General features: G+C 45.5%; 1 protein-coding gene across 1 annotated transcript in view; it reads left to right on the forward strand.

The window, feature by feature from the left end:
• EDARADD (EDAR associated via death domain) overlaps nt 1-12,741 on the forward strand; it is a 61,057-nt gene that overhangs the window by 37,417 nt on the left and 10,899 nt on the right. Inside the window, exon 5 of the mRNA XM_046655091.1 lies at nt 6,595-6,640. Within this exon, the coding sequence (XP_046511047.1) occupies nt 6,595-6,640 (46 nt within the window). The remainder of the gene's footprint in view (nt 1-6,594; nt 6,641-12,741) is intronic.

Below are 12,741 nucleotides of genomic sequence, written 5' to 3' on the forward strand. Positions count from 1 at the left end.
GCTGGTACCACAAGTGTGTAAGTCATCCACATGGGAGGCGTTTCTTCTCAGGCTCTTTGCCTGTGAGTTAGGTTGCTGCCACCAGATAAGCAGGGATGACATGGTTTGGGTCTTCATGGCGGTTTCCAACCAGACTTAGGCTATAATCAGGTTAACCAACCTGTCGTGTGCTTTCCTACTCAGTTATCTTCCCCTTAGATGGAACTAGACAGTCCAGAAGAGTATGATTCACGGAAAACTACCCTCTCGGTGCCAGTCAGAACCTTCCCCATCAATCTGTCAGTGTCTTGGGCCCTTCAGTCCGTCCCCACATGGACTGCACGCAAAGAGACATGTTCACCTCTGAGCTGAGAGCTTTCCCGGGGTGTTTTCCTGGCCCCAGGGTCTCTGGTGCTTGGGGCCTGCTGTGAAATCACCAGGTGCAACTCTCCAGAGACGGCTGTTCTTCAGCACCCAGTGCTGTCAGCTCCCAAAGCAGAAATAGGACCTGACTACCTGTTTATAAACTAACCAAAGAGCAAAATTAGTGTAACCTAGCCAACTTTCTTTCTGCTCAAAGAATTCTTGGCAGCAGTTAACACATTTGCCCAACTATCAGGTAATTCCCTCATATTCACAGTGAGGTTTTACAAAACGGGAGTTTTCTTTAGCCTACTTCAATATATGGTGTTCAACATTGGTGTTGAACTTGGCAGTACCTTCACGTTAACTAAGGAGACTAAAAAAAAAATTTATATTATGGTAAAATACATGTAATAATAATATTCACCATCTTGACCATTTTTAAGCATACAGTTCTGTGGCATTAAGTACATTCACATTGTTGTGAATGTACCATCATCACATCAGCACCATCAGCACCATCAGCACCATCCGCACCATCCATCTCCAGGACTTTTTCCTCACCCCAAACTGAAATTCCATACCCATTGAACACTAACTCTGCTTTCTCCCCTCACCCCACACCATGATAATCAATATTTTACTTTCTCTTTTTCACTCCTTTAGGTACCTCATATAAATGGAATCATACAATATTTGTCTTATTGTGTCTGACTTATTTCACTAAGCATAATGTCCTCAAGGTTCATCCATGTTGTAGCATGTGTCAGAATTTCCTTCCTTTTTTTTTTTTTTTTTTTGAGGAAGATTAACCCTGAGCTAACACCTGCTAACAACCCTCCTCTTTTTGCTGAGGAAGACTGGCCCTGAGCTACGTCCATGCCCATCTTCCTCTATTTTATATGTGGGATGCCTGCCACAGCATGGCTAAATAAGCAGTGCATAGGACCACACCTGGGATCCGAACCAGTGAACCCCAGGTCACTGAAGCAGAGCATGTGAACTTAACCACTGCGCCACTGGGCTGGCCCCAGAATTTCCCTCCTTTTTAAGGCTGAATAGTATTCCACATTTTATTAATTTATTCATCTGTCAATAGACATTTGGGTCATTTCCATCTTTTTTCTTATCTACACCTTTCTCCTTGGGCATACAGACCCAACCATATCCAGAAACTATTCTCTTCCGCAAAACCCACACTTTATACATGAGCTTCATTCAGAATGAAAACAAGGCCTTTGACCACATATCTGCAGTGTTTCATCATTTCTAGGATGACAGTTCTTAGCTCCTTGGCATTTGGAGGAGTAAATGAGCTAACCCAATAAAGCGTCATTTGCCTGGCACATAATGTGCACTCAGCAGAAGTCAGTCATTGGGAAATCTGGAAGGAAGGAGGGAAGAAAGGAGGGGGCTGGTGGGGGGGTTGCTTTTGGGAGCTGGCTTAGAATTGGGGATGGTAGTATGTGCTTCAAGCCCCAGGGATAGGGTCCCCTGGAGGGAGAGGGACAAGCATTCAAGGGAGGGGCTGGAGGGGGATCATTTTAAGCCCCTGTCTCATTTCTCCTGCTCTCCTGGGTTGCTCATAGCTAAGCCCACTGAGGCTCTGACCCCCGACGCTGTCCTCTGTGTTCCTGGATCAGTTTGAATGGGAGCAGCGAGTGCTCAAGCTGCAGCTTGTGAGGCTGAACACCATTCATTCCCTCAGACCCAGACCCAGTGTCGTAGAGATGTCACAGGACTGAGCCTCCAGGCCCAAGTCACAGCTCCCCCAGGCCCCTGGACTCCAGTCCTAGAACTGCACGTATAGTGGGTTCCCACAACCAGCTTCCCTCCTGAGGATGGGTACTGGCCCTACCTGTCACTGGGTGTCATCGGCCCGCATTCCCTGCTGGTGTATCTCAGCTCTCTGATATCCGAGTGGAGCCCCACATCTTCCTCTTGGAAATTCCTGCACCAGCTGCTTCCAGAACCATCACAGAACTTGCCTCATCCTCTGCATCCGATGTCTTGTTGGTCATCTGGACCTCCGCTCCCTTGCCCATGTCAGACTGCTCCTCAGGGCTGATCTGGTCCTGGAGGCAAGTCTCGTGTTGTAGCAAGAGGCCACCTTGCAGTGATTCTGAGTTCATTTAAATTCAGCTAACATTTTTTGAACAGAGCGTCTGAGCTCAGTGCTAGTGATATAAAGATGGATAAGACATGCCCCACCCTTTGCAGTAAGTTCCATTAAAAACATCTACACAGAACCATAATTCAAGGAAAAAGGACTGGCCTTGAAGATGGAAAGACACCATCTCCTTGGAGATAGGATTGAAGGGGAAGAAGGTGGGCAAATCCATCGGCCCTGCCTACGTCTCAGGGCACGAATGGGTATGGGGCCTCCAGCAGACTGGAGAAGGTTTCGAACAGGACCCAATAGGGCCTTAAGGAGGACAATTAGAAGGGAAACCAAGAATGACCATGTTGCTTCTGGGCCCAGCTGAGATCAGATCTCTTGAATGCGTGAGCTCTGTCACTTCTTTTTCCCCAGCAACACTCGGCAGTTTAGAGCAAGACTGGTAGAGTGGAGTTCACGCAGAGTTAAGTACTGACAAGGGGCCCGCAGTTGACGGACAAATCTAGGGTATTTTTAAACATATCACTAGGAGGCCTGACAATGACTGAGTGGACAGGAACCCAGGTGAGACCAGAAGGATGGAGTGGGAGTGGAGGCCACGCAACTGGTGGCCAAGGAGATGAAGCCAAAGAGCAGGGTCCGAGGGAAAGACGGAGGGGTAAGGAAGGAGAGCATCATGAAGAATGCAGTCCTTCCCCTCGTTTGGAAAACACTCACTCCGTGCTGTATTTAAGTTTTCTTCCTTCTCTCCCTCGCTCGGCCTCCCTTCTGCAGATATTAGGTCTTATGTGTCTCAGATGTGCTAGTCACCATGGTACAGCGTGGACGAGACCCTTTGCCTCATAGTTTGGAGTCTCGTGCAGAAGAAAGATTCTTCAAACCTCTACACTCAGTGTCACAAGCACCCTGTGGGGTCACACGTACAGGCTGCCATGGGAGCACCCAGGGCACTTAACCCAGACAGGGAGTTTGGAGAAGGCTGCCTAGAGGAAGTGGTGTCTCAGCCGAGGCCTCAAAGATAAGAAAAAGTTAAGCAGATAGAACGGCTGGGCGAGGGGAGCATTCCGGGCAGACACAGCTGCACGTGTGTGCTCCCGCCACCTCCATGTCTCCCCGCCCACCTGCTAGAAGCTGGCTTTGGCTTCCACCACTCTGCTAGAACTCCTTTCAGAAATCACCACTCCTCTCCTCACCAAATCTTGTCGCCACGTGGCCCTCAGAGCCCCTGACCTTTCTGCGGCTTTTGATGCTGTTGCCTCCTGCTTTTCTCCCCTCCTCTCCCACCTCCCTTCTCTGCTTCCTTTTCTCATTTTCTCCCTTGCCACCAAAAGGGAGGTGTTTGGGTACTCCTCGAGGTTGTGACCTCACGTGTTGCTCTCCACAGCCCCACTCTTCTTCCATAATCGCTTCAGCATCTGTATTTCCATCTCTAGCCCTGGTGTCCCACAAGGACCAGTATCATGTGTTCACCTCCCACAGACAGCTCATCATCTTATCCATCACTTCTTCACAGTTCGTTCTTCATTTCTCCCCCTTTCACCTATCCCCTTAATGGCTATATCTTTGCAGTGGTTCCAGCTTTATCCCTTCCTCGGGTTTGGGGTCCCCTTGATCATTTCCCGCAAGTCAGTCATGCTCTCCCACCCCCTAGTCCCCCTGCCTCCACACCCTCCCTGACTACCATGTATACGCTACACCCCTCAGCCGGGCGGGTGTTTCCCACTCTGCTCCTAGACAGCTCTGGAGATGCCCTGCTTCTGGTGAGTCCTTTAATGACTCTCCATTATCTGTGATAGGAAGTCCAGCTCCTTAGACAAGCTTTCAGGCCTCAGTCTGCCTTAGTTCATTTTTCCTGTCTCATTTCCCTCTATTTCCCCTTTCATTGCCTTTGCTTAAGACAAAATGCCCAAGAGGTGCCCCATGATTTTCCATTTCCTTGCCGGCTCCCATGGACCTCTGGCTAAATGCCCTTTCCTCCCAAGTCCTTGCTCTCCAAATCGTCAGCAAAGCTCATCTCAGATGTCTCTGACTGAAAGAAACCGCCACTGTTTTTTCTCTTGGGAGAAACCTCTCCCCTCTGACTTTATTGTCTCTGCCTCCCTATTGGACTCGCCGTCTTCTGCCTTGTGTTTTAGTTATCCGTGTGCGTCTCTATTTCCCCAGCACATCGGAGGGCAGGCCTTGAGGTCAGGGCTGAGGTCCTTTTATCTTTGTGTGTAGGTTCCAACACAGGAGCTTGACATAGTAGCTGCTCAATACAGAGGTGTTGAATAAAGGCACGAACGTGGTTTCAGTAAGACCCTAAAAAACACAAAAATGCGTCTTTACTAATTTCACTCAGAAAACTAACCTAAAAGAAGTAGCATAACATAATAATCAGAGCAAGAACACAGATCGCAGATATTAAGCTGAATTCTGTCTTCCTCACCCTTCACAGGTAATTCTGAGTCGTGTCCCTTGTCTACATCATGGGTGTGATTCTGGCCAGACATTGACTTTGGTAAAATTTTCTCCAGCTTCTGAGAAGTCAAGTCCAATATGCCGTGTAGTGTAGTCCTTCCTTAGATGAAAGTTCATGCATTAGCAGGGACCCCGATTGTGCTGCGAAGTCTGTCAAGTTTTAACAGTCGTGTCTCTTAACCCTACCTGAAGGTCCTGGTTCTGTTTCCTCCAGCAGGTTTCCAGTTCAGTGAGCAGAACCGTGACCATGTTGATAAAAGAGCAGACCTGCCCGGTCCTGCTGGAGTCGGGCAGATGCGAAAAGGCAGGTCCCTACCTGACCTGGCGACTGGTGCCTAGTGGCCCCGGCATTGCAGAGCCTCTGGGGTTAGCCTTGTAAAAGTAAAAAGTTTGTGCAGAAACATTTTTGTTCTTGCAGAGACTTCCCGTAACTCTTACAAACTCTATATACATATGGTGAGCGGGTTGCTTTTGTCCCAGTAAGGACAGCGGTGAGGAACGAGACTCAGACAGAAGCAAGAAATATTTAGACTGGTTAGGGGAAAAATCTAGCTGATAAAACAGAGGAATGCTTCTGGTGTGGGGAAAAAAAAGCGAGGCTTGTAATTAGACAAATGTTTGTACCCTGCTGAGCCATGGGGATTTATGAGTCAGGAGCGAGGAGAAAGACCTCTTAGAAGATTAAGAGAAAGAGAGTGTATAAAATGTTTGACATCTTGAGGGTCAACTTAGCATGTCTTTAAGGGTGAATCTCTCAGAGACCAGAGGATGTTGAGCATCTTCCAGGTAAGCTCATCCCTCAGCATCTCGTACGCAAACGAGGCATCAGAGAGCAGCGCTGGTCAGTGTTGTGCCCGCGGTCATGAGTGCAGCTGGACCAAACCCAGGGCTTTGACCCTGAACTCTACTGCTTCCTCTGCAATCCTGTGGCTGCAGGGGACGATCTTAGCTGCTGAGAGGGATTTTAGTGGTATAAAGATGGAGTTAACGTGAAGAAACATATCCTGGGGCTGGTCTCCTCTGCTGGCTTCATTGAAAATACACACGCACGCACGCACACACACACACACACACACACACACACCCCGTCCCTCCAAGAAGATCAGAGTAAACCCCTCCATCTAGCATATTCCGTGGCACGGCCTTGGCTCTCAAAATAGAACCCGAATCAGCTGGGCAGAAGCACGATTACCTCTCAAGAGATTTGGACATGCTTTTTAACAGTTTCTCTTTGCTGCTTTGTTGTATATACTTAAAAAGTGTAATCGATAAAGGAAAGAATTATAACCTAGACAGACAAACAACAAGCCCAACAAAAAGTAGACAGGGAATAAAATAAGGAAAATAATCCATGATGAGAAATAAAATTAAATCATAGCACCTTGTTGTGTGCATTGGTACATGTTTTCAAAAACAGGGACAGTAATTCACTTAACAAGCGTTTGTTGATTGTCTTTGTGTGTCGGGCACTGAGGACCCAGCACGGGGAGCAAATGGGCGGGAGTCGCTGCCCTTCTAGAGCCAGACGCATAGTTCACTACCCATTAAAGTGCCGTTTTCAAGATCTGTTCCCCTGCTCAGGTTTGGGTGGAAATTTAACTATATTGGGAAATTGATACCATCTCTGTTCACATATGGTATGATTTTAATGACAGTTGCTTTTTGGTTTTTAGGAAGAAGAAAATGGCTTTCCAGACAGTACTGGAGACCCCCTTTCAGGTAAATGATTGACTTGAACGATCTGGGCGGCAGTGATCACTGGCGTGGCTAAATTAAAGATAACTGGAGAATATGTTTAGCATTAACTTTCAAAATCTGTATTACAGACTAGAGAAACTTCCCAGCCACAGGCCATGGTGAGCTGCAAGGAAATCTTAGAAGATTTCACAAAAGCCTTCAAAGAGCGTTGTCTCTGAGTTAAGGCTCCTTTGCTTGTGAGGGGCATAGCAGGGCTGTGAATTGGACAGGTTTGGGGTTGGGCTAAGGTCAGAACCCAGAGGCCCTCCTTCTCTCCCTCCCTCTGCGTCCAGGGTGACAGGATCGGTGGAGAGCTCCGCCAGGCGGAAGGAGCAGTGGGCCTTAGGCACCCTCAGGAGCGAGGGGAGGGGCCAGCTCAGCCATCCGCTGCTCCGCTCCCTCTCTGTGCCCTCCTGACATTGGCCATGTGCTATGCCCCACCTTTTCTGCTTTTAGTGTGTTTAACCAAAGAAGCATTAAAGTTTGTCTCCCCACCCCACCCCCCCTTTTTTTATTGTGAGACAGAAACTTTGGCAATGTTTAGATTTCTTATTAATTAACCATGGGGAAAATATGGAGTGAGCATTAAAATAAGCTGCCAAAATACTAATTAAAAGCAAAAAACCTCACCAACATTTTCTACATCTTTTAAAACACATATTGAATGAACTGAGTCCTCAGGGTTTCCTTCTCTCTTTCTTTGTTAAGTGGGGGTTGGGGGCCGTAAGACCCTCGGGAGAATCTGTCCTCAGTCCCAGACTGTGCCCGGGTAACCATGCTGAAAATCAGAACACGCGGTGCATAATCAACTCCTTTTTTCCCTTAGAAACATGATGTTAACAGCAGTTATCTCTGGGTAGTGAGATCTGGGTGATTTTTTTTTCGTTCAACATGTTTTTATTAATTAAGAACCCGCTGTGTGCCAGGCTCTCTGAGGAGGCCATGTGGCAGAAGTGCAGCTCTGGGGGACAGAAGTTGGGGTTCTGGTTCCAGCCCAGCCACCACCTTGCTGTGATTAGAGAAGTCAAGGGAGAGATTGGGCCAGATAAACTTCTGGTGGAGCCTTCCCACCAGGTTTCATGGGACAGGCCAGTGTCCAGGGTCCCATCTGGATACCTCATTGGAACTCACCTTCCTTGGACCACCCCCTATTCCTACCAGAGGCTGGGGCCACTGGCCAGTAATTATTCCTCATCCATAAATGCTGCTGCGGACCCAGGCTCAAGTTAGAAGCACCTAGCTGGGTGACGTGGAGGAGGGGAAAGCATCTTTGCATACAAGCAGAGACAAATTTTATTTTCTTTCCACTATCCTATATTTTTTAAATTTCTAAATTTAAAAAATCTTTTAATTTAAAAATTTTAGGGGCTGACCCGGTGGCGCAGTGGTTAAGTGCACACTTTCCGCTTTGGCGGCCTGGGGTTTGCCAGTTCAGATCCTGGGTGCAGACATGGCACTGCTTGGCAAACCATGCTGTGCTAGGAGTCCCACATATAAAGTAGAGGAAGACGGGCATGGATGTTAGCTCAGGAGCAGTCTTCCTCAGCAAAAAGAGGAGGATTGGCAGCAGATGTTAGCTCAGGGCTAATCTTCCTCAAAAAAAAAAAATTTTTTTTAAACATGAGTGGGTATCAGAAAAATCTCCTCCCCTGCCAAAAACTTTAATCTGTATATACAAATATGTATATAACAAAGATCAGATATAGGCAAATACATACAATGCATGGTAAAATAACCAACAAAATCTCTAAAAGGCTAACTGTGATTGGCCTGGGTGGTAAGAGTGTGAATTTTTTCTTCCATATGCTCATGCAAATTTTCAGATTTTCTGTGACAAGCACATATTTCTTTTCTAATTGAAAAAACGTACATTTAAACTTTTTAAAAACTAACAGCCCACACACTAGTGTGAAATGTCAGCTCAAATGAAAATGAATAAAGTAAGTTGGTTAGGAATATCTATAAACCCTTCAAGGATTCTTAAGTGTTAAGGTCATGATTAATAAATTAACTTTCATCAAGTTTCAAATTATCTCTAAAAAATTTTACCTGTGTGGGAATAAAATGGAAGGCTCTCAAAGAGAAAACTTCACAGTGATGGTGGTCCTGTTACCGAGAGCAGGACCTGCGCTGTTGAAGTGACATCTGTAGCACCCAGCATGGTGTTTTGACACAGGACTGTTCAGGTGTCTGTTTGGTTGGGTTTGGTTTTTTTTTTCCCCATAAACCAGTATATGAGAGACCTGGCCATAATGGCTTTGCTCTTGGATGAAATGGCCAAAGCAGATCTGCGTAGTTTGTCTTTGAATGAAAGTAGCAACTTAAGAAAGATTTATTTTATTGTTTTACTTACAAATGCTAATGTGGCATTTACCATGTATACCAGGCCTGTTTCTAAGCCCTTTACAAACGTAAAGTGCTCCTGACAACTCTGTGCATAGGTCCAATTATTTTCTTCCCCAGGTAGATGCGAGGGAAGCAGTGCTGGGTCACACGGCTGGCGCCAGGTCACACAGGTCCTAAGTGGGATTCAAACCCCTGGCCTGGCCCCACCTCTGTGTACACCCGTTGAATGCTTCCGTGTCCTACAAGGGGTGAAGGTCAGACTTCCAGCTTTCTCAGTGTCTTAAGCTGGAACAAAGCCAAAAGTCCGTCAGCCCCACTCCCCCACGAGTCCATCTCTGAGCCGCTGAAATACCTTTCACAAAAGCTTGCTACTTTTCCCTGGATCAGGCCCTCCGGCCTTAACTCAGAGCCTGGCTTTTTATTTAATTCTTGTAGTTTGAAAACCTTAGTCATCTGGGATCCAGTTTTAGCTGGTTAAGATAGGAGGGTGGAGGGTAATCCGATAAAAGGAGGCATAAGACAGGAGTGAGACATGACAGCTGACAGTTTGTAATCGAGGAAAGAAAAAGAATGTGATTCAGAATCAGCTACCACCAAAAAAGCAATGCCGTGTTTGTGGAACCCTCAAACACCGAAGCAGACAGCCCCAGGGCAGAGCACAAGAAAGGAGAAGATATTCATGGCAATGCCCTGGATTAAAACAACAAAGGATGTTCAGTTCACCCTGTTAAAGGAGACATTGAAGTTGTACAGTGTTTTTATACAGATTTTCAAAATGAAGACATTTGGGCATTAAAGAAAAAAGGCTCAGTTGTAAGACAAAAAACTCCCCAAATTGGAAAATAAAAACCTCTTCTCGTATTCGTTTCTAGTGGCAGTAGATTTCACATGGACCATAACACTTTCTGCACCTGTTCACAACAGTTGCCAGTTTTTCAAGGATGACTTTCTGACGACCTCGAATAAGTCAGCACTTGCCTGATCTAAATCAAATTTCCCCATAGAAATGAACGTAAAATAGGATTTTCGTTTTTTTTCAAATTAGGTCCATAAAATGACACTTTGTTAATATGTTGTGTCACATAATTTCAGACTTCAAATTCACGTAAAATTCTGTGCTGAATTTAAATTGGGTCCTTTCTTTTGTAAGAGTTTCATTTTTCTCGCATGCCTTCTACACTCCAATTTTGCTTGATGACAAGGTTGAGGCCCAGCATGATTACCTGGATCCATCCAATTTGTCAGTTAGACTCCCCAGTGTTGCCACCAACTTGTCTCCTCGAAGGGTGCTTTGGAGAGAGAAAATGAAATCATCTTGTTTTTCTCTTTGGTTAAGAGATCAAACGCCCATCAAAAGCCCTTGGGTCAGTTTCTTAGTAGATAAAAATAATTCTTCATCACTTTCCAGCTCATAGCATGTGACTACCTACCTCTGATGAATAATGTGGTGTGCGCGCCCCAATGATATATCAAAGCCATGAACTGGCATTTTAAATATATTTCTTTCCAACCATATTGGAAACCACACACAGAAAAAAGCACGAATTTACACCCTTCATAAACATAACTGCAGAAGTATTTGACTCTACTTTGACACTTGTTGGTATTTTGTAGGCTCCAAATCTGATAATTTATAGACACCTGGGATAGAGTTACTTTATTTCAGAACCACAATGTTTTGCCATCTGCAAAGTTGCCAACGTAAAATGTTTACTATTTAACTATTTGAACTAACTCAAGACCTAGTTATCTGGGAGCATTATTATATAAACAACCTGAGAGCTGACAGTCGCACTGAGCGCTTTGGAGGGAAAGACCCAGTGCTAACAGGGTCGAAGAGCCGGAGTGTGCGAGATAAGACAGCTAAGACAGCACCTCCGCTGCAGGGAGGCACCTTAAGTCAGTCTGTGATCCACTGCCAACATCCTGACTGGAGCCATTTTCTAGGCTCAGCTAATCATGACCTTTGTGAATTCTGAATCTTGTTCCCGTTCACAACTGTTAATTGACCGATTTTTTATAGGCTGCCTGTTTCTTACAGTTGCCTTCAATGACGTAGACATACTTTGTTGATGAACTGCTTGCTTCCGGAACTCTTCGTTAGGTATAATGCAAAATGTGTGTGAGAGAGGATGAAGAGTAGGGGCGAGGGTCGGAAAACCCCGAGAGAAAGATCCATTCATCTGCTCGTGCGTCTGGGGACACGTTATCTATCCACAGACTCCTAATCACCTAACGGACATGGTATCTCTCAAAGACGAGCAGCTGTAGTTCCAGAATCTAACTTTGGTAGGCCCTTCCGACTAAGAATTTGATCTGCAGATGTCTTTAAGGCAGTAGTTTTCAACTGTGGCTGCACCTTAGACTTCCCAGGAGAGCTTTTTAAAATTCCCATGTCCTACCTGCACCCCAGACCAATTAAAGAAGGATCCCGGTGGGTGGGACCAGACATCAGGATTTTGTAAATCTCCTGGGGGGTGGGGTGCACCAAGGTTGAGAACCACTGCTTTAAAAAAGGCTGTGGGTTATGACCCCTCACCAGCAGTGACTAATTCTTTGTTGCGTGCTCACCACGTGTTCGGATGAGGCGTTAATGGATGATCTCATTTAATCCTCTCAACAACTGTATGAGATAGGCATAGCTCTGCCTGGACTGGGAGTGAGGACACGGGCTTAGCAGCTCGAGAACTGCCAAGTCGCACACCTGCACAGTGTTAACTGGTATTGACAGTCAGTTGGCATGCCTCTAAAGCTCTTCTTGTTAATCTCTATGGTACACAGGGTGCTCCTTCTCCATGGCAACCAGTAATCTTGCTTCTGCCTTGTATATACTCAGCACTAAAAAAAGTTTCAGTTGATTTGAAAATGTCTACAGAGCTCTTCATGGGCTGCCCAGAGGTTTCTAATTTGACTATTTCTCTTTGTCACACTCTTCGTTGATTTGGTTTACTGAACAAATATGATGGAATGCCTGCTGTGTCCCTGGAATGGAGTAGTGACATCAAACATCAAAGTCCCTTTCTTCTAGGAGCTTACATGCTAGTTGGGAGTGACAGGCAATAAACATAAGCTCTCAGAAGTTGGAGCACTGGGATTTCATGAGGCCCATCTAATATGGATCCAGAATTGGTGTGATTCAGGATTATGCATGTAAAGGATTCAGGGCAGGACTAGTTAGACACTAGGCACTTGATAAATGAGTTATTGTGATGATGAAAACCCACTGAGAAATCGGGCCCTTCCTCCTCTGATAAATTCTTCCTTCGTTCACATCAGCACTCAAACTAGAGTTACAGAGAGCAAGTCCTTCCAGGGTTTTCACCTCTAAAATAAGAAGTCATCATAAATTAACAGTGTGTTCCATTCTTGCTTTGCATCAGTGGAAAATACACAGGTCCAAATATGGCAAGTGAGGACCCTAATTATTAGAGAATCTAAGTGAATTTTCATTCATAATTAACTTCTTTATTTTCAACAACCCTCTCCTTTCCTCCCCAAATCTAGAATCGATCCATCTTTTTGTATTTTCAGACCAATTCTGTACTATTTTCCACCGAGATCTGTTTACTGCCAGCAGTCACCAGCAACATTCTCTTTCCTTTACTATTAATTCTCTCTTCAGGTTCTAAAATTCGTTAAATGATAATAACAAATCTGCCTGACTTGTTCTGAGGACAAAGCACAGTTCTCATTCATTCATTCATTTAGCAAACAATTTTTGAGTTTCTACTGTACAA

Source organism: Equus quagga, chromosome 2, assembly GCF_021613505.1.
Source record: "Equus quagga isolate Etosha38 chromosome 2, UCLA_HA_Equagga_1.0, whole genome shotgun sequence".
NCBI lineage: Eukaryota > Metazoa > Chordata > Mammalia > Perissodactyla > Equidae > Equus > Equus quagga.